Source organism: Abrus precatorius, unplaced genomic scaffold, assembly GCF_003935025.1.
Source record: "Abrus precatorius isolate BTA unplaced genomic scaffold, Abrus_2018 Scaffold8, whole genome shotgun sequence".
Lineage (NCBI taxonomy): Eukaryota > Viridiplantae > Streptophyta > Magnoliopsida > Fabales > Fabaceae > Abrus > Abrus precatorius.
In genome coordinates, this window is record NW_020874428.1 from 30,504,135 (window position 1) to 30,525,862 (window position 21,728).

General features: G+C 28.9%; 3 protein-coding genes and 1 non-coding gene across 4 annotated transcripts; 2 read left to right on the forward strand and 2 right to left on the reverse strand.

Annotated features, from left to right (window-relative positions):
• Positions 1–1,163: 1,163 nt before the first annotated feature.
• On the reverse strand, positions 1,164–2,107 carry LOC113846006 (protein LlR18B-like). Its single transcript, XM_027473798.1, has 2 exons — positions 1,844–2,107; positions 1,164–1,673 (listed from the first exon to the last, which is right to left on the reverse strand). The coding sequence occupies exons 1-2, from the start codon at positions 2,022–2,024 to the stop codon at positions 1,381–1,383; spliced, it is 474 nt and encodes a 157-aa protein (XP_027329599.1). The 5' UTR covers positions 2,025–2,107; the 3' UTR covers positions 1,164–1,380.
• A 4,210-nt stretch (positions 2,108–6,317) lies between these two features.
• LOC113846095 (class 10 plant pathogenesis-related protein 2D-like) lies at positions 6,318–7,208 on the reverse strand. The gene is made up of 2 exons (XM_027473989.1): positions 6,986–7,208; positions 6,318–6,721 (listed from the first exon to the last, which is right to left on the reverse strand). The coding sequence occupies exons 1-2, from the start codon at positions 7,164–7,166 to the stop codon at positions 6,426–6,428; spliced, it is 477 nt and encodes a 158-aa protein (XP_027329790.1). The 5' UTR covers positions 7,167–7,208; the 3' UTR covers positions 6,318–6,425.
• Positions 7,209–11,994: 4,786 nt separating this feature from the next.
• On the forward strand, positions 11,995–16,189 carry LOC113847327. Its single transcript, XM_027476345.1, has 6 exons — positions 11,995–12,396; positions 12,796–13,007; positions 14,813–15,092; positions 15,176–15,261; positions 15,363–15,454; positions 15,535–16,189. The coding sequence occupies exons 1-6, from the start codon at positions 12,124–12,126 to the stop codon at positions 15,777–15,779; spliced, it is 1,188 nt and encodes a 395-aa protein (XP_027332146.1). The 5' UTR covers positions 11,995–12,123; the 3' UTR covers positions 15,780–16,189.
• A 2,775-nt stretch (positions 16,190–18,964) lies between these two features.
• On the forward strand, positions 18,965–19,038 carry TRNAT-AGU. The gene has a single exon. It is a non-coding gene; the product is annotated as a tRNA-Thr (tRNA).
• The last annotated feature ends 2,690 nt before the right edge of the window (positions 19,039–21,728 follow it).

Sequence of the window (21,728 nt, forward strand, 5' to 3'; positions counted from 1 at the left end):
TTGTATTAATTCCATATTGAATCACATCATTTTTTTTCCCTCCCATACCTACCTTGCACCTCATCGATTCATTGCTTTGTGCCACCACCATCAGTTGCTACAGTAACATGGGTTATGTGCTCAAGGTTCAACAATCAGAATCCATTAGGATTTAAAGTGATTACGGACTTCAATTGTTGGTATGAAATCATAAAAAGAAGTTGAAGTATTAATTAGAAAAGGACAGACAAATCTATAATATTGCTACATCAGTTGGGTTAGATTAGCATATGCATGCTAATATTTCTTTTTAATTAAAAGTAAAAGATTTTTATCTAGTGTATAATATAAAAAAAAATGTGTTTAATTCTCATATATTTGACTAAGCTTTCACTGTAATCAAACTAATGAACCGATTATACGTGTCTTTAATCAAAGTTTTTTAAAGATTAGTATTAAGATGTAGGAAACATCTATTAACTACATTCTTCCACCAGTCTTGCAACTTACTTACTGCCTGTTACTTGTGTGTTTTAGTTATAACTTAACATTTAGCGTGAACCTGATCGAAATTAATCTTGAAAGACAAATTTTTTGGCGTTAAGAGAAGAGGATGTTTTGACAGAAAGAATGGACAAACATATGGCTAGATAAATTAAATAGACAACAGGGAATAAATATAAATTAACTGGATACATAAATTAAACAGATAGATAATTCACTGACGACAATTTCAGTCGTTGTAATCTTGCATGCGTTAATATATCTTCACTTTTAAACTCACTAGATAAAAATCTCCACCCTTTCACTCACTGGCCTAAGTTAGGAGCGATCTTATTGTATTAGTTTCATTAACCCAAGATTTTATTGTTTTCATCTGTGTAAGCAAATATAAGAGAAAGCAAGGTTCTTGAGAAATGGACAACTCATCATTGGTCAAGTGGGGGGGTAACCCATCTTTAGTTTCTTTTTATGCACAAAATAATTATAAGTTTCTATAGTTGCTGTATGTCTATATTTTGTACTGAAATTGCCATACAAAGTTAAATAAGCTTATTAAATATTTTTATTTACATGTTTATTAAAAACATTTTGAATGATAAATTAAAATTAGAAAATAGCAAATAACGGGGATAATTTGCTTTAATTGAAAGTAAACGACAGAAATAACAGTATCATTAATTAATTTTTAAATCCTCATCATTTCATTGTACGTTATTTATTGCAGAATAAAGATGGTCCCTAGACTTCAAATTCAGTACACATAATTTTGGCAATTGAACCTTTGACTCACGAAAAACAGATTAAACCAAACACTAACTCACATAGGAAAGCACAAACACAGACAAACCAACTTATTTATTAGCATAAAAACTTATAAGTCTCCTTCATTTTGTGAATCTAGTAATCAGGATTTGCCAAAACGTAGCCCTCAACTGCTTTGAAAAGCCCAGTTCCCTTTGCCTTTGTACTCTCTCGCAGCTCGTCTGAAAGCGGTGCGTCGCCTTTAGTGTGGTATTTGACACTGGCCTTCGCCAAGGATCCACCATTGGGCCCTGCCAATATCTTGGTCTCGAATTCTACTTTTTCTAAAATCTCCTCTAATCCAGTTCCTCCTATTATGCTATAGTTGTATCCAAAGTGAGTCTCATCGATTGCTTCAACTTTGTGTAGCACATAGCTCGTTTTCCCACCTGGAATCCACCATACCATATATTATTCTAACAAGAACAATATATCTTTTTTATAATATGATATATGGATGAACAATATATTACTATTATTTAATTTTAATATTGATCGTTTATATAATAGTTGTATAGTTAAGATTGGCTGTTTCACTAAAATGGTTTAATTGAATTACCTTCAACAACGGTGATTTTCTTGATAGTTCCGGGACCTCCATTTCCTTCAACGATTTCAATACTATGGATGGCCTCTATGAACTTTGGGATGATGCTGTCAGAGTCTTTTACAAGAGCTTTAAATAGTTTAGCTGGAGTTGCAGGAGAGATGTGCTCGTCCTCGAAGGTGAAAACACCCATGATCGATGAACGATTAACGCAAGCTTAATTAGTATGAGAAGATAAAATCGTAGGGGGAGTGATGCACAGCTTTGTTTATGATGCGGTTGTGACTAGGGAGAGAGGGTATTTATAGATGCTAACGTTGGTCATGCCTTAACTCATATATGCATTCCTTTGACTGAACAAGTTCTCACTAAGGTTTATCCAATATTTTAGAATAATATTTTCACATCTTTCTATGAACGTAAGCAAAGAAAGATATAAAAAATATATATAAATATATAAAAAATAAGTATAAGAATATTTAAAAAAAAAAAAAAAACTAGATTCATCTTTTGCTTTTGGTATTGTATTTTATTTAGAAAAACAAATAAGACTATGAATTAGTCAAAAGTGTATGGATTTAAAGAATATCACTGCCATCTTGGTATATCTATTTTTTCTAACATCTCTTTCATAATTTTCTTTTAGAAAAAATAATAAAAGGGACAGTCCCACTTTTTTAATATTTAAATAAATTTGTATATAAATACAAGTTATGGCTAGAACTTCTGTAAAAACAAAGCCAAAGGAGATCAACGGGCTTCTAGATATAGATATGTAGCGTAAAATACCGGTTGATGTTTAACAAGTGTGGTGTAACGGGGGACAAAGCAGTGACGAGTAAAAATACAACCATTTTTTTTGTTTTAGTTTGACTCAATTATACTTTTATCTTCCTTTTGCAGTTTCTCTCTTGTAAATGTGTAATTACTTTTTTCTTTTGCTATTATATGTAATTACTTTTTAACAAAACGCAGTGCAAGTCTTTTCATTAGGTTATCATATATATATCTTTTAAATTAAACTGATCAAACTATTTTAAACCTTTTTAATTTTAAATTTATTAATCAAAATATCATGTAAGAAAATATCAACTTTTTTGGTCTTTGAAATCCTAACCTCACTTTATATAAAGTTATTATTTATATTTCATTAATTTCGATCTTCTGATCTTTCGATATGTACATATAAACTTCGATGTCAATTCTAACGAGGTGATTATAAATAACAAATTAATTTACTAACATAGTTAATTCAACAAAAGGAAAAAAATCGTTCTATTTAAAATATTGATCTCCCTTTAAGATTGAAAAGTTAACAATGTTATTGAGAAAAATAATTTTTTAAACAATAATAAAAATTATTATAGATTAATATTTTTTTATTAGATTAACTTCTATTAATATAATATTTACTTAATAAAATAAAACTATTATATAAACACTATAAGTCTATACAAATACAATAATATCTCATATTAACAAACAATTTTGTTAATATAAAAATTGATATATGATACTAGTTTATTAAAAATTAGAATAATATATATCATACAACCATATTGTTAATATATTCATAATATTTATATTACTAATTTGATTTTCATTAGACAAAGTCAATAATAGTGGAGACAAATAATATTTTGAAATCTTCTTAGACGTTACAATTATTAGCGAGAAACATTTTATTTTAACAAAATCGATTTGTTTTCTTAAAAAGAGACTTGCCACTAAGTCAAAAAAGACTCCACTAAGCCAAATCCTTGCTGGTGAAGAGTTAAATTAAATAAATATTTTATATAGTTTTACGATGTGATGAGTTTATAATAATTTAAAATATTAAAAAGTTAACAACAAAACAACATATCTCTAAAAAATAAATAACTTAAGGCTACATAAATTGATTAATATCAATATATAATTGCTTACTAGCCACGGCATTGACTCATAAATGTGTATGGAGAAGGATGGATCAACAAAGTCTATGGCGTATCAAATCTTGTGACTCGGTCATTCGCTAATTACCGACTATTGACGATAAATTTAGGTTTCCAGTATGAGGGTAAATCATTAATGTTCAAAAGATGTTTTGATGTCTTCAAAACTTGATAGACACATCGCATACAGCCCAGAAAGAAAAACAAGAATTAAAAGGAAAGTTGAAAAATGGAGCTTCCGTGTGGCAAAAACATGAAACCAACGCATAAGATCTTGATATCACCAGAATATTTCAAATGCCACTGTTTGTGGAGGTGTTTAAGGAAGACAGTACCAATATTTCCAAGGACTAACGTTGTATGTGACGCCACGCGGTAGTTGAATGATTGAAAAACTGATTTTGAATAATTTTAAATTACACTTATATCCTCAAATATAATTTTAAATTGATCTTAGATAAATTAAAAGAATTATTTTCATTTAATATGTAGTTTTAAATTTAAATTTCAATAAATAGAATTGTTTTAAATATTCAGAATTTTTTTTTTATTGTATACATATTTATGTAGCAGCCTTCTTCTGTGAAACAATACTGGAGTTACTCTCTGCTTGGGCCGGACCGCCAATTAGGTATCAACTTTGAATGAGACATTCCTAATTAATTGATATGCCAGTCGAAGCAGACTTGGACCACATCGCTCTCCAGTTATAAAACTGTCTCTGCTGAATTCTGGAATTTTAAAAAAATCATGCTTAGATTTAGTATAAATAATTTATCTTTATTAAATCAATAAATCATCAACACATTAACGTTTCTATATTAAAATAATAAATAAATATAAAAGTATTAAATACTATTAAAAAATATTATTAGCTACAATTATCTTATTGAATTTAAACAGCCTACTTTAAAAATAAATCATCAACACATTATTAGTTTATATAAAATAACAGTGTCGCAAGGTCATTTTTTTTCATTAAAGAGTCGTATAGATTATATAATGTTGAATATTTCTATGGAATACTGTTAAAGTTTAATAACATAAATATTTAATAATGTTAATATTTTTAATGAAATAAATTATCAAACAAAATTTTAATTTTCTTTATTAGTATCACGAAGAAAATCGTTATCACCCGTCTAGTTAAAGTAACGGTATAATCAAAATTTCCTTAACTCATTGTCAAGTCTACTTGGAACTGCTTTGTCCATTTTCATTTTTTTTATTGTTTTCAAAAAATAAATTCAAAATACTATCGAAAAATATTATATACTAACAAAATAAATATAATAAATATTTCTATCTGTGTTAATAAAATAATTGCTACTATATATATATATATATATATATATATATATAATTTTTAAGTAACTAAATCTAGCAGTTTCTTTTTTCTTTATTATGTGATATTTTTTAAGTAAAAATATTGTCAAACTATTTATCAATTTTTTCACTTTTGAAAATTCTCTGTTGTTTTTCAAAATAACAATCGAAAAATACTCATCCGAACAAAGTTTAATACTTTTGTATTTCAAAGCATAAAACAGCTGTTGAACCTAAAATAAAACAGAACAAATATCATTTTAGGGAGTTTATTTTGAAAATATTAAGACATACAAAATAAATATATAATAATGGTCAACATATTTACAAATTTATTCTAAAAAGTCATAGTTAAGTTGAATTTGACATTGTTTCTATATTTTTTTATAAAAAAATAAATATTTTTATAAATTTAAAATAATTTATTCTCATTAAATTTTAAAAAAATACATCAATTTTTATTTTAAATTATCTAAAATTTACTAATTATGCATAAGGTCTATAAAAAAATTTATTTTATTCACACTTTAAACGCACACATTAATTATTAAATTTAATCATGAATAATTAAGATTTAAAGAATAAGTCACATGATATTTTAAAATAATTATATACTATTAAATAATTTTAAATCTTTATCATTCATAAAAAAATTATGTAGTTAATATTTATTTCTTTTGCCTATCACTGGATGTATAACTCTTATAAGTTGTATTTATTTATTTTAATTAGTTTTTTTATGAATTATTAAAATAAAATATTTTTAATTTATATCAAAAAGTTTTATAAACAAATTTATAATATAAAATTTCTATATAATAATAATTTATTAAATAAACTCTTAAGTAACTTGTTATTCAAACACCAATAAACTAAGTTATCATAAAGGGAAAAAGAAAACATCTTTTTTCGAAAGTTGTTCGAACTGATATTGAATGTTAAAATAGACATGCCGTCCCATAATAAAGGTTATTAGATATTTGATTCATGCTTTATTTAGTTTAGTTTAAAAAATTAATCATTTACTTTTATTATTATTTTTAAACAAGCGGTGTTTTTTTAAGAAGTTCTAAACATGTACTAAATGAGTTTATATATATATATGTGATAAATTCTATAAACTTGCTATAGTTAACATAAGAAACCAAAGCTTAATGGATGCGTTGTTTTATTATAATTCATTGAAGTGAGTAACAAAGATATACTCTCACGATTCTGCAGCAAAAGGAAATAAATAAAGAAAACGGTTGTTGCATTGAAGTGCAACTGAAGCACACAGTGTATAACAGGCAACAAAACTCTATATAAAGGTGGTTTTTACTGATAGAGTTAGTTCAGTTGTAATCAGGATTGGCCAGAACGTAACCCTCAATGGCCTTGAAAAGAGCATCGCCCTTGGCTTTGCCATTCTTGATCTCCTCTTCACTGGGCTCAGCATTTCCTTTTGTTTGGTACTTTACAGTGACCTTCCCAATGGACCCTCCATTGGGGCCTGCAACCAATTTGGACTCGAAGGAGATTTTCTCAACTGTGTCTGGCAACCCAACACCCCCAACTATGCTGTAGTTATATCCCAAGTTAGCTTCATCAATTGCCTCAACTTTGTGCAACAGATACTTGGTTTGCCCATCTGTCCATTCATTCACAAGGACATTTAACCAAATTATCGATATACCAATCAATTAATTTCATTAATAAAATTTACTATATTCTCTTAAAGAATAATTAAGGTTAACATTTTTCAAAATAAAATAACATTAAATGTAAAAACTTTCACTTAAAAATACTAAATCAATATGTAAGAAGTAAGAACACTACTTTGGTTAGAATTCTCTTCAATCATAAGCTGATATAAACTATGGTATAGAAAAAAAAAAGAATTAAACATACAGACCCTCAACGAAAGTGAGCTTCTTGATGGTACCGGGGCCACCATTTCCCTCAACAGTTTCAACACTCTTGATGGCCTCAACAGCCTTTGGGATAAGGTTATCAGCATCTTTTACCAGAGCTTTGTAAAGCTTGGCAGGAGCCACAGTGGAGGTGGTTTCATTCTCGAATGTGAAAACACCCATTGTTCTGAATTAACAATAATAATGCTACTTTCACAAGATTTTGGTTGCTGTGCGGTTCATGAGCTGAGGAAAGCCCTGTATTTATAGGCACTACTCTTATGAAACTGGTATCACTCTTCTTGTGTGCCCGTAGTGTGAAGCTGCCGACTCACTCATACGATGGGTTGTTGGATAACTTTTTTATTCATAAAGGAACACATGGAGATAATCTTATTTTAAGTATCGTTGAACTTAAATATTTGTTAAAATACCTTTTAGCTCGTCAGGCTACTGTTGCTTTTCATTTTTCTGTGATGGCAAATTGGCAATGACTATACACAATTATATTTTTAGAAAAAAAAAAAATATATCCAAGCACGTATATATGAGTTTCGAAGAGATAACAAAACACAATATATAAAGTAATTTGTTGGCATGTAAATTTAGTTTTATACGATGTAATTCTATGCGTATATGTATAAATAACTGATAAGAAAATATTATATTTATTTAGAGAATGTTAAGAAGGGCATACCATTTAAGAAATACAAAATAAAAAAAAATATGAAGAAAAAAAATCTCTAACACAGTCATGATTTTCAATACAATCGTATCGTAATTTTTAATTAAAATTTTATTGATTGATTTATAGACTAGCATCTTTCATATACTTGTTAGTAAGTTCATTATTACTTTAATGCAGTCATTTTGTTCTCCATTTTAGTAATTTCAATTTTCGAAGATTGGTTTTATCACTGGGACAAGCTGTGTAATATTCAATCACTGTTTTTTTCTCGCTAAAAGCAACATGCTAGGTTATGCTGTCTTTAATGTTATGTGTTTGTCAAATATTGCGATCTGGAAGCATTCAAGTTCAAAGAAGTTGCAGTGGAAACACGTCACATTCAACGATGGTGTACTGTTCGTTCATTTCTCGGGCATGAAAAAAATTGTGTTAAACTATTATAAAACAAAATAAAAGAGAATATATATGTTAAAAATATATGTAGAAAGTAAACAAAAGTTTATATTAGATTATTATAAATATAATAAAGTTTAATAAAATTTGATTGAATCGTATTTATTTAATATTTGTTGCCTGGAAGTTTAACTTGCAACCATTCATTTCTCGGTCCACCGAAAATATTAAAGTAATGCATTCCCAGGCAAGAGAAATTTACGGATGCGGTGGCATTAACACTTTTTTTGTAGACGCCCTTCTAGAAGTCTTCTAATGTTGATGGGTAAATTGGACTTTGCATTTTTTTTTTTATAACCGTTGTCCAGAAATCAGTAAGAATACTCTCTCCATTTTTTATCCAATTTTTTTAAAAAATAACATGTAAATTAAAAACTTAATTAAAATTTTTATTTATATATTTTTTTAAATCTTCTTATGTATATATATCACTGAAAAAATAATAATTAATGCATCATGTTAAATGGCTATGTTATATTCGTGTTTAACAATAGCCCTGGAATGGATTTACTGAATGAGAAAGTATTATATTTAATATATTTTTCCTTTTTTTTTTTGTCAAATATTAAATTATATCTCCTCGCTTTTTATTAGTAAACTTAATTGTATATTTATTCTATATTTGTATTTATTAGTGATTTTGATCTCTCAACTTTAATTACGTGAAATTAATCATTTAATTTTTTAATTGTTTAAATTAAGTCTTTTATTCTAAAATTTTATTTAATAAATAATAAAAATATAATTAAGATAATATTATTAATTTATATAAATATATAAAATAATTACTTAAAAAATATTTATATTATGCTTTGTTTTTTTTAATATTTTATAATTTTTTCACTGCTTTGTATAAAACAATAATATATCATACACCTGCTACATTTTGTTAATAATTAAATAAAAATTGGAACAAAAATCTAATTTAAATTTTAAAAATAAAATTAAAAAGACTAAAATTTATTGTTATTGATTTTTTTTTAAAGTTAAATATAATTTATTTTGATTAAGTTTGTTTCAAAACTATTAAACGCAATTGAACATGTAAAGAGATTCATCGATAGTAGTAAAAATTAATAATTTAAAATAAGTATATGAAAATTATAATATTTTACACAATTTAATTATCAAATTATACTTATTTTGACATTTTTTCAAAGTAAACAACTATAGTTGAATTACAAATCTACAGTCAACTAATTAAATTAGATTATATATTTGTAAGTTAGTTTTATTAAATATGTTTAATTTTGTTACATACTGTAGGGCACCTTTCTTAAAAGTAAGTTATTTTGTAAATTTATTTTTTCTCATGTGACATCATATAAATATATGTTTTGTTTTTTCAGCTAAGTATCCTATTATGCACGATTATTTGTTTTTCAAAATAAAAATATTATATTTTTTTACTTAGTTTTATTTAATATAATGCAGTCTTTAATGTTAGTAATTAGATACTTGCTTTAAAAATTTTATAAAATTTAAAAAGTCATGTAATCTAATTTTTTTATTTAAAATTTTTATCTTAATCGAATATTATCCATGAGATGCTAGAAATATTCACTAATGCAGAGTCCTAAATATGATTATTATAGATTCTAAATTCTTAAAATTTGTAATAAAAATAATATTCACTTTAATTGTTTATATATAATTTTGTATAGAGATACTTTATTCTATATTAATTTATGACAAAATAAAATGTTTTATTGTTTATTTATTTACTTAAGTTATTATTAACTATTTAACAATGTTACAAGGTTAAGAATTGTTTATATTTGTATATTTTAAGATGTTTTTAAATTATAAATAATTTAATATAAAATAAGTTTAAAATTTAAACTAAATTTTAATTAAATTTTATATCATGTATTAAAATTGATTTTTTTAGTAAGAGTATATTTAAAATATTTTTAAACAATAACTTACTATATCAATTTTCTCATCATAACATGCGATTATTGCTGTATTGAGTATTTTTTAATTTAAATTAAATATAAATATAAATTATTTATAATTTATCTTAAAAATTTTAAATTGAATTTTATAATAAAATATTTATTATTAATAGACAAGATATTTATCTTTTAATAATTTTTTATTTAAAATTATTTTAGTTTGATAAAATAGGTGTAGTGTATGAGAAACTGGATAGTTAAAAGATTTATTATATAATAAAAAGTAATTCTCAAATTCTAATTAAAAACACAGTTCGTTTAAAGTATTCCTTAAATTTTTTCTATTGCAAACATAAAAATACAAATACACACGCAAGCATGTGTAGTTATGTACCCGCAAAAAAAAGTGTGCCAGCTAATATGTTAATACCATATAATGACGGTATAAACCACAGAATATTTTGAAATAACAGTCTACACTTCTACTCAACGAATATTTTAAATACTGTTATTTATCGTTTTTAAAATCTTTCTAATTAATAAAAAAAATATTAACATATTTATATTTTTTCATTAATATTTTATATTTTAAATATAATAATAAATATTTTTAAAAATATAACGAAGCTCCTATTTTATATTCATTTAAGATTTTAAATAGATAAAAAATTAGTTATTATTTATTTAATCTAATTCTAAATAAATAAATTTTTATTTTTAAAATTAATTATTAATAAAATTAAGTTTAACAAAATATAAAATTATATTAATTAAAAATCGTTGTAATACATAAATATTCTATTTTAAACGATATACATACACAATGTATAACAAAGACATTTCAAATATTAATAGGAAATCATTTTAGTTTAACTCTATCACTGCAATTAATAGAAATAAATATGTTATTATAAAATTTATGTAAAATAATATTTTTTTGAAAATAAAAAATTTATATAAAATAATATTTTTTTTATAAATATAAATATTAAAGATCCATAAAAATAAAAAAAATTCATTTAAAATAATTTAGTAACAATATTTATATTTAAAATTTTTAACAAAATTAATAAAAATATAAGTATAAATAAAATGAGTGTAATAAAAATAATATAATTCATATATTATTCTCAAACAATTTTATTCTTAAAATATATACATAACAAAAATAATTCCACTGAATACTTAGATATAAGACTCTGATTTATAATACGGATGTTGAATGGTTTTTCAATCTAAAAAAGTATGGGTACAAGTCGCATTTAGTATTCAACTAATTTAGACCAAATCGAGAAAAGTTGTTGTTCGTATCAAAGATCCTTCCTTAAATAATCAACACAGTTCTACTTTTTAGTGCTCAGTGGTAAATAAATATTATTTTGATTCATTTTTTGAAATATTAAATAAAAAACTAATCTTCAAAACAATAGAGTTTATTACTAATAAAAAATAAAATAAAATACTCATGTACTAAACAATAACGCAAAAATGTTATTCCTTACACGAACATATCTGCTTGCAGAAACGATTTGAAGTAGAAAATGACCAACAAATGAAATGAAAGCATTACGGTCTTTTATTTATTTTCAGTTTTGCCTTTTTTTAAGGATCAGATCTTCAATAAGCATTTAGGAGAAAGAATAAACAGAAGCATCTTGTATCCACACATATTCACTGTTCAAGTGACAAGACAAGTGTGGTTGAGTAGGAACAAGTAACCATCGAACTATAGAATTGTCTGCCTGTGAGGAACCATCAAATTCTATAAATTGATTAAATTCCCATACCATTAAAAAAGAAAAAGTAAAACACAACAAAAGCAAATACCAATAGTTATTATCAAATAAATATTGAATAAAAATAAAAAATCGAGATATCTATTTATATGATAATTGAAAAAAAAAGGTAGTTGCAAAAGAGCGAAGAGTTAAATCCACATAGAAAACCTCAGCGTGGAGTGCGCAATCACTTGGACGTTAAATAAACCCTTCGCACCAGTTCACATTCACACTCTTTCACTCCCTCAGTTTAGAACTTGACCTAAACCCAACGTCGTCGTTTCGCCCTCCTAATTATCATCGTCTCGCAAACCACCGCGTCAATGTCGGCCAGTGGTGGTGCCACCATCGCCGGCGGAAGCCGCAGCCGCAATCGGCATCTCGGCGAGGACCGCTTCTATAGTCCGCCGCCGCTGCGGAAACACAGAGAAAAGCAGGAGCAGCAGAGGTCTTCGCTGTCGAGAACTTCGTCGGAGAACAGGCCTGGTTCTTCTTCCGATTGTTCGATTTCTTCGCGCGCCACATCGGACATGTCCAATTTGGATCGGTTGTTAGAGTACATCACGCCTCATGTTCCCGCTCAATATTTTCCCAAGGTGACATCGACATGAACTCAATTTTGCTGTTGGATTTTAATTTTTTGCTCTTTTTTTCTAGTTACTGGTCACCATGGTCATGGTGTTGAATTTGCTTAATTTGCTGTGGTAGCAGCAGTGGACCCTGTTAGTTAGTGAATGAATGCATGAATGAATGACTGAATGACTGAATGCATTAAATAGATAAGTTCTTTGATTAGTCAGTGTTTGATTCGTATCAAATGCCATCGAGCTTTTGCAATTTATGGCTTGCTTTGAGGTAATCCCTAATTTGAGCTGTTGCATACGATGTAGTATGATGCGTTTGGTGTTTAATTTTATGGTAGCATCGGCTTTTTGTTTGGTTGGAAGGACATTTGACTTATTTTGAGTGGAAATTGGGTGCGTGGGAATTGACAGACAAACTCGAGGAGATGGAAAACAAGGGAGGCGGAATTGCATCCGTACTTTGTGCTTGGGGACTTGTGGGAATCTTTTAAGGAATGGAGTGCATATGGGGCAGGTGTTCCTCTGGTGTTGAATGGGAGTGAATCTGTGACGCAGTATTATAATGTCTCATTGTCTGCCATTCAGCTGTATATCGATCCGTCAAAACCTTCCACACGGTTAAGGTGAGTATGTAACCATGAAACATGTTGTTTCTAAATGTTCCTATTAAATGTTTGGCTGAATTCCCTTCATTTATGAGTGCACCTCTAATGATTGGCTCAATGCCTTTCATTTTAACCTTTTTAAATATTTTTAATGCATTGTTATTTGTTTAATTTTCTTTTACAATTTGGTTTTGTTATGACTAGTTGAATTGCAATTGTGCATTTTAGAAGCCAACGAAGCGTTTGTTGTGTGTCTTATTCTGTATGCCGTGTAAATGTGGTTCTAATTACAGCTAATAATTGGACTGGAGGTTTATTTGTAGTCTTTTGATGCATGGGGAAACATTAAAAGAAGAACTACATGTCTTATTCGTAATGATATTAATATTCCCACTGGTAGCTTGAAGCAGAGACTCAGCTGATTTGAACATGCTAGAATTGAATGTGATAAGATCATAACTCTCTAAAGTCATGTTACCTAATGACTGTGATCTATGTTGCTCAAGTATCCAAGCCTTTCAATATGTACACACTAAAGAAATTTGATACTCTGATCTGTAAAATTGAATGGGTTTGAAGCAAACTTTCTTTTATATACACATTGACAAAAAAGTTCACAGATTAATCTCCTGCAGTAGCCCTGCCTGGTTATCCTTATTTTAGCGTATGGTCTGCTCTTAATATCTGATTAGGTACCTCTTGATATGGGCTTGTGTGGGTGTAGCTATAAATAAAAATATATGAAGTGTGAATACTTGATACAACACATATATGGGGATCTGGGAAATTCTTAAAAATTCGAAGATACATTATAACCTAGATATGATAACATGAAATTTTTAAAAATTACATAAATGCACTATTTGGAAGTAGATGTTGATAATTTCCAATTAATACATAACTGTATCAATGGATGGTGATCAATGATCACAATTTACAAAAACTACTTGCCCTCTTAACAAAACCATAGTTACAGTTCTTTCCATTGCACACATCAAAATATATTCTTTCCCCCATTGCATATTTTCCCCCAACCCATGCAGAATATCAGGTGTCATTAATCCTACTCAAAAAGAAGTCTTGGCTCTATATTCTGCCAATTATTTACTACAGCTTTAAAAGAAGTAGAGGAAAAGATAGAGCTGTATGTAATTTTAGTCCTATTCAGAGTATCAGAGCCATGTCCCAAACATGTCAGTCAATAAAATTTTAACAAATGATAAAAAAAAAATGGAGGATACTTCCTGGATATGAATCTAGGAGTATTTATTGGTATTGCCTATGGGTATGGTACCAATACTTAGCCATTTTTGGAGTATTTAGCCTTCATTGATAAAAATATAGATATCAATTATTCTGGCTTGGCTTCTGATTATTGTGCTATGGAGATGGGGCAAGGTAGAGAGATTTTTCTCCTAAGAACTGCATGTTCTAGGATAACTCGTAAAGAGGGAGGAAAGATTAACTAGCTTAATAACTCAAATGCCTTCCTGTCTTGTATTGCTAGCTTGTATGATTTTGTTGCCTAGGCCTACATGTGCATATGAACTTGTCTAAATTTCGGAGATCAATGGGTAAGCTGGTAACTTGTTTACATATTGGGAATGTGTTATGTAAGTATAAGAAACCTGAGATGAGCGCAATAGTAAAACATGCTATTAATTAGATGCTAGGAGTTCAGTTTGAGGCACCTTATCATTTGCCCTTTTTCTGTGTTATGATCTACTCCTTTCCAGGACCAGCTTACAATTTTAGCTGAGTTTAAAGACTTGGCATGGTATCATTTGTAACATATTATCATTCTCATTTCCATCTTATTCCAGGAAACCCAGTCAAGAAAGTGATTCTGAATCAGCTAGAGAGACAAGCAGTGATAGCAGCAGTGGCTATTGTCATGAAAGAGGAGCAAAGAGTGTTCATGGAAGTAGAAATCATCTTAATGTTTTGGATGCAAGCAATCATGCTTTGGAAAGGGTCTCACTAGGTAAACCTTTCATGGGTTCATCGAGTGATGAGACTGAGAGCTGCAACCCTCCTGGTCAGCTTATATTTGAATACTTTGAGCATGAGTCACCTTATAATCGTGAGCCATTAGCAGATAAGGCAAGATGTTATCCTTTGTTGAATTTGCATATTGGATTATATTGTTTTTTAATCCTAACTAGTATTCACGTTGCTTGAATCAGATTTCTGATCTTGCACGTCAATTTCCAGAGTTGAAAACATACTGGAGCTGTGATCTATCGCCTGCAAGCTGGGTTTCATTTGCTTGGTATGTTTTTCTCATCCTTTTGGTCAACTGATTACTGTGGTTGGACAATGCACGTAGCAATTTCTAATTCAAAATTATTGGTTGCTGTGTGTATTATAAAGGTATCCGATATACAGAATACCAACTGGTCCAACACTACAAAGCCTGAGTGCCTGCTTCTTGACCTTCCATTCCCTGTCAACGGCTTTGCAAAGTATGTCTAGCTGTCTGTTTTAATTTCTGTATGTGCAAAATGTATGGCATCAACTGTTAACAGTTTGATCTTTGAAACAGGTTCAAATACTGATGGGCTACATATTCATTATTCAAGAGGTAGGGAAATGTCATCCAAGCTGTCGTTACCGATCTTTGGGCTTGCCTTTCACAAGTTCAAAGTTTCCATCTGGGATCCTGATGGGGTTTCTGAATGTCAGAAAGCTAACTCTCTGTCACGAGCTGCAGAAAACTGGCTCAGGCTACTGCGAGTTAATCATCCTGACTACAATTTCTTCATGACTCATTATACACATTTGAGATGAGAAGAGGTTTCTCCAAACGAAGCAGCCCGACTTCTGAATTCCTGTTTATGTAGCCCCTGCACAGTATATTTGTGTTGTCCATTAAATTAACAGTTATTTTTCCATGTGCTCATACATAAACGCCTGGATCAAATGTGTTTTGCTAAATAGAACAGCAGGGTCGCAGCTTCAGTAAGGGGGAGAAATAGGTATTGAAAATTATACACGTTTCATGTTAAAGGATCCGCTTCTGATTTTCGCAGGAATATGATGCAAAAGAAAAACATGATTTACAAAGTTTCTGCTTTTTTTTATGTCACCTGTTACTTGTCTAGTACTAACGATGCTGACATCTTAAACCCCAGTATACACATCCTTAGCTTTGACTGAGATGTAATTCTTGAAATTCTGAATGAATTGTGTCTTTACGTGTATATATTGGTGTTTAATCCTAATATTTTAGATTATCTTTTAATAATTAGAGAGATAATTATAAATAATTATAAAGATAATGATAATAATTAAATTCTAATGATTAGAAGATATTTTCAACTGTAATTATTATGCTACAGGATTTACTGTCACTTACTAAAAAAATGATACCATGTGAAAACTCTAAAGAGTTGGAGAGAAAAATGAATAAACATGAGAAAAATATATTCTGTATTTAAAGTTAATTGTGATCAATTACAAGAAGTGCTATATAGATGGTAAAGGTTGACTTTACCAACTGACAAATTTAAGAGCTAACACAATTAATAAAACTTATCTATTGGCTAAATTAAATCGTAAAGTTATGAAGCACATCTGTTAACAGACATATTTATTTTTGTCCCTTGAGACACTCTTTATGAAAACCTTGATTTCGTAATCAGCAGTGATTCTGCCGACAATAATTAAATCATAAAATGGTCCTTCAATAAAATTGCTAGTCTACACCCGTATCTAAAACGAAAATAGACAGGTAAAAAAAGTGAGTGACAGAGATTATCTACAGTTTTTTTTTTAAACTGTACTCAATTTCAACCATAAAAAAAATCTATTTCTAAGCAATTATACTTCCCTTCTTCGAGGGATATTAAATCATACTCTCTTTTTTTTTTTCTTTTCTTATAATAAAATATACACTCTTAATAGGGGTGAATAATCATGAAAGTACCTCTAAATGATACTTCATCTTTTTGCACGACTTTCAGTGCTACAAACAACTAATTTTACAGATTTTATTACTGATTTTAACAATTTAAAAGGTATAATCTAAGGTTAAAAAATTGATAATACATGTTCAAAATTTACTGTTAATCATGTTGAGAGTCACTGCAAGAGGAAAAAAAATCTGAAGAATGTTCGCTATATTAAAATAGGCTCAGATTTAATATATATTCATCTTTCAAGAGAGAAAGGTGCAGATTTTAAAATAAGAGGGAATGAGACGTATTTTAAGAATCTGAAAACTATAACTCTAAACCATACGAATATTTAAAATCATCGAAATTAAATTATTTGTATTTATTGTTTAATCTTAAACACTAAAATACCATACAATTAGACTTGTAATCCTCTTCTAATTGTTAATCGGATGAAATCCATTCCGGATCATCGTTCTTCCATGATGTTTAGATAACAATTAACAATTGTGTTGTAAACTTATCAGAATGAGTTTGGTGTGCAATACTTGAAGTGTATGGATTAATTTTAAATTATTTTATCTCCTCGCTTTTTTATAAATATATTCGTGCTGGATCGTAGATAATGATGATACTTGGATGAAAGAAGGAGCAACTAAAGGTACACTGGATGAAGAAATAATAGTAGTTTAACAAAAGAAAGAAGTGGTAATCTATAACATTCATTTGTATGAATTCGCGTTTGCATAGAATTACATTTTTTTGGTGCATATGCAAATTTATCAATGATACCAGAATAATCAATAATAGCATAGATTCACACTTAGTACCCTTTTTTTTTTCTGGCTAATTTATCGCAGAATAGCTGAAAAGGCAACCCTTAATACGCGAAGGATATGGATTCGTGAACCTGTGGCCTCATGCTTGTCACACGAATTTTATTCCCATAGACCTATCATAGAAGACAAACAGGATAATAAAGGTTCTTTCCATATTTGCATTTTATACACAAAAAAATGTAAATGGTCAGAAATAAACCCCTCGGATTCTAGCTATATTTAATCAATTTGAACAGAAATAAACCCCTTCGTGCTCATAACTTTTTTGCCTAATTCAATAACAACAAATGGGCAACTTCAATTCTAAGTCATCAACAAGACTTGTCTTTTTGATCCTAGTCCTACGCGTGCAACTTTTGTTTGTTTTCTATAAATGTAAATGGTCTCATTGCATCACAAGTTCCCAAACATGAAACCAGGCCATCACTCCTCGTGATCACTAGGTTTCATCATTTATTTATGCAAAACAAAAATATCTGCACCAACATTACCACATCAAATATCAAACTTCATGTTAAGTAGCACATCTATATATAAGCCAACAAATTTCACTTTCATTTCTCATACCAAGCAAGTTCTTGATCAACTTTATATTATGTTTGGGTAAAAGGTTGTGGATATAAAGGTGATAATTTTAAATAGGTAATTTGCAGACTTACCAGGTAAATAACATATTTGCAAACAATTTTAACCTTCATGGATGTTAAACAATGGTAAATGCTTGTTTAAAGATCCAATAACAGAAGTAGCATGAAACCTTTGTCCACAGTGTTTTTCTTCCTTTCTCTGAGACAGATTAAGTGTAAATCGTAAGTAATCTGGCTGCTCCATGCAAAATGAGCAAATATCCGATTTCAACGGCAATGAAACCAAAAAAATAAAACGAATCCAACTTGTTATTAAGGATATATTCAAAGTAAAAATCCTTGTTTCTTGGCAATACAATACAATCAAAGTGGAAGCACCTGAAAAAAAAAAAGTTGAGGGAGAGGGGGAGGCCCTAAAATTTCAAATAAGAATGAATTGAATTATTAATTACGCTAAATTAGAAATAAATCGACAAAAAAAGAAAATATGATTTGAAAAAAGAATAAAATAAAACACCACAATTAAAATTATCGAGTGAAATAAAATTAAAAATAACTGGGGAAACTTAGAAAATTACAATTAAATATAACTATCTAATTAATGGGAAACACAAATAAGAAATGATATTGTCTAATAATCCCCCTTACAAAGAGCTCTCGTAGCTCAGTTGGTTAGAGCACCCGTTTAGTAAGCGGGAGGTCTTGAGTTCGACTCTCAACGAGAGCATGTAGTCTTCATTTTAATTAGAGTTTTCGAAGAGAATCATTTCTAGAAGCCCTATTATGCTATTAAAGCCCATTTCTTTAATGTAATGAATATTGGGCCCAAATGGACCGTAATAAAAAAATGGAGGTAGAGTGGTCTTTATTAAGGGACCCAGCCCAATGCTCAAAATTTGTGAGATTTAATTGTGTAGTTGCTCCTCCTCTCTGGACGAATAAAAATTGACTACTTCATGTATACATAAAAAAATGTGTAGTTCGTAGATTCATAGTACGTGACCTTCACATTTCCCTGCACGACATCGTCCAATTATTTTGGCTTGCTTTGCTTTTTTGGCTTTAATTGTAACTTGGTTTTTGACTTTTAGCAATCATATTGTTCGATGACATGATGAGGGGATAGAAAGAAACGTATGATTGCTCCAACTGGAGTGACATGGAGAAAAAGACTGTTCCTATACACATTACATATACACTTTCTCTTATTTTTAGAAATCCAGGATTTGTTAAATTACTCTCAATAATATACATTTTTAACATACTTTTATGAACACGTACTAGCATGTTATATATATAGTTTGTTAAATTTATTTTGCTTGATATTATTTTATCAACATTCAATTTTACTTAATTTGTCAATGCATAATATTATTTTAAAATATGACTAAATATTTGCAATAAGATCACGCATATATACACACGTAAATATTTAATTTGTTTAAAATTGAATATATAATTTTTGAAATAACATTACATGATTTAATAATTAGATTGTTAAATTATATTTTACTAAAAGTTATTAAGAATAACAAATAAACAAGGCTAAAAATTATGAGGCGTTGCTTGTGTTTGCGGCATGTGCATTGAACATGTTTGTAAGAAAGGTGCAAACAAAATGCTGCTCCTCCGCTTTAATATGCTACGCTGACTCGACCTTGCTTAGCTTTATGATGCCCAAACTGATAATTTAGCCAATTCATGGCTTCAAACATACCCCTCATTTTGCTTCAAATTAGATCCAATGAACAGCAAAATGCCCCCAACTTGCCTGAATAAGAATTTACTTTATATAGCTTCAAGATGATGTTTACGGGGAAACCTAGAAAAGTAAGCATACCTTTACATCAACACACAACTTTGTCGGTGGACTCTATGCTTTGGCAGAGTTATATTTAGATGGGTGACGTTTTTTATGTTGAAAAAAACTTCCACTCATGAATATATATATATATATGTACATATACAAGGAATATTCATGTTCGATCTTGAGTTCAACACGGCTAATAAAGGAATACAAGGTGTTTACCCTACAACATGGGACGGGGTCAAAGGACCACTACCACATGTTTACCTTGTAAGTCATTGAATCATTGTGTGTGATTTGTACAACTGAAAAGTTGGTATCACATATACTTGTACAACAAATGGCAAATTATGACACTATCATGACTTAATTTGTTGTCAACGAAACCTTTCCTTGTTTCTTGGCACTTCAATATGTTGAGCTTAGCTTGCTAGTGAACATAGTTACCATTTGCCTCAAACAGGGGGAAATTAGAGGAAAAGGTGTTACATGCATGTACTTTGTGGATAATGAGGCGACATGTGACTATGTGGGAGGAATAAAACTATCTGTAAACCACACGAGAGAGGGCGTGCACGTGAAAAAGAGGCTTAACAACTTCATAGTACGTAATATGTGCTACAAGTTGCCAACTTGAAGAATAATGCTTGCTGATGCATTATCGGAAACATGGGCACTACTTGTGATCGTAAATTGATTGATCATAAATATCAATATAAATTCCATGTAGCAAATGTTAGCTGTCTGTCCTCCCGGATCTGTCAGTGGTTTCGTTTTCCTCTTTTCTCTTCCTTCTTGTTTACTACAAACCATTAATTACACAGTAAATTCCAATCTTTCGATTGTTTTTTTCTACCCGAAATCTAAATAATGAATCACTAATAATTTATAGAGTATAGAATAGTAAATATGAATCTTAAGGTAAATATTACAACATTTGTGAAATATTCACGCAAGTGGTGTCTTCAATTGTACGGTTAAAATTAGTATTTATTTCCTAACAATTCCAAAAAGTACCCTTGAGTAATGTTGTACACTATGCCATTTTCTTATTTTAAAAATTACACATATATGATATCTCTCTTACATTTATTCAAGGAGCTTATGCAAAGCCTCCTTTTCCAAAATAATAAAATCATACGACGTTAAATGATTAAATTAAAAATTTATTCAAAATGAGTTTCTACACAACTTCAGGTTCGAAGTAATTAAATTGATATTCGTGTACCATATGAAGTAATAATAAATATTATAGTACTCTCTAATGTTATTATTCGCTAACATAGTAACATAAAAAGCTCACTCGTTTTGTACAACATGATATTTTATTTTATTTTTTTTTATAAAAGCTACACATTTTTTATGTATCTACCATTTTATATACGGATTCTATGCGAAGTTTTTTTTTAAAATAACAAATAAAAGAGATAAATGTAATTTCTTAATTGAAAATTTTGGTGTAATAAACACTAACCTTAAGATAGATTAAAACAAAAGGGGTTATTAGCGAATATCCGAATCAACTGATGTGCGTTATTCCAGTTAAATTTTTTTTTTATAATCAATATATATAACCTTTGTCTTAGTATAATTTAATATTTTTAAAAAAA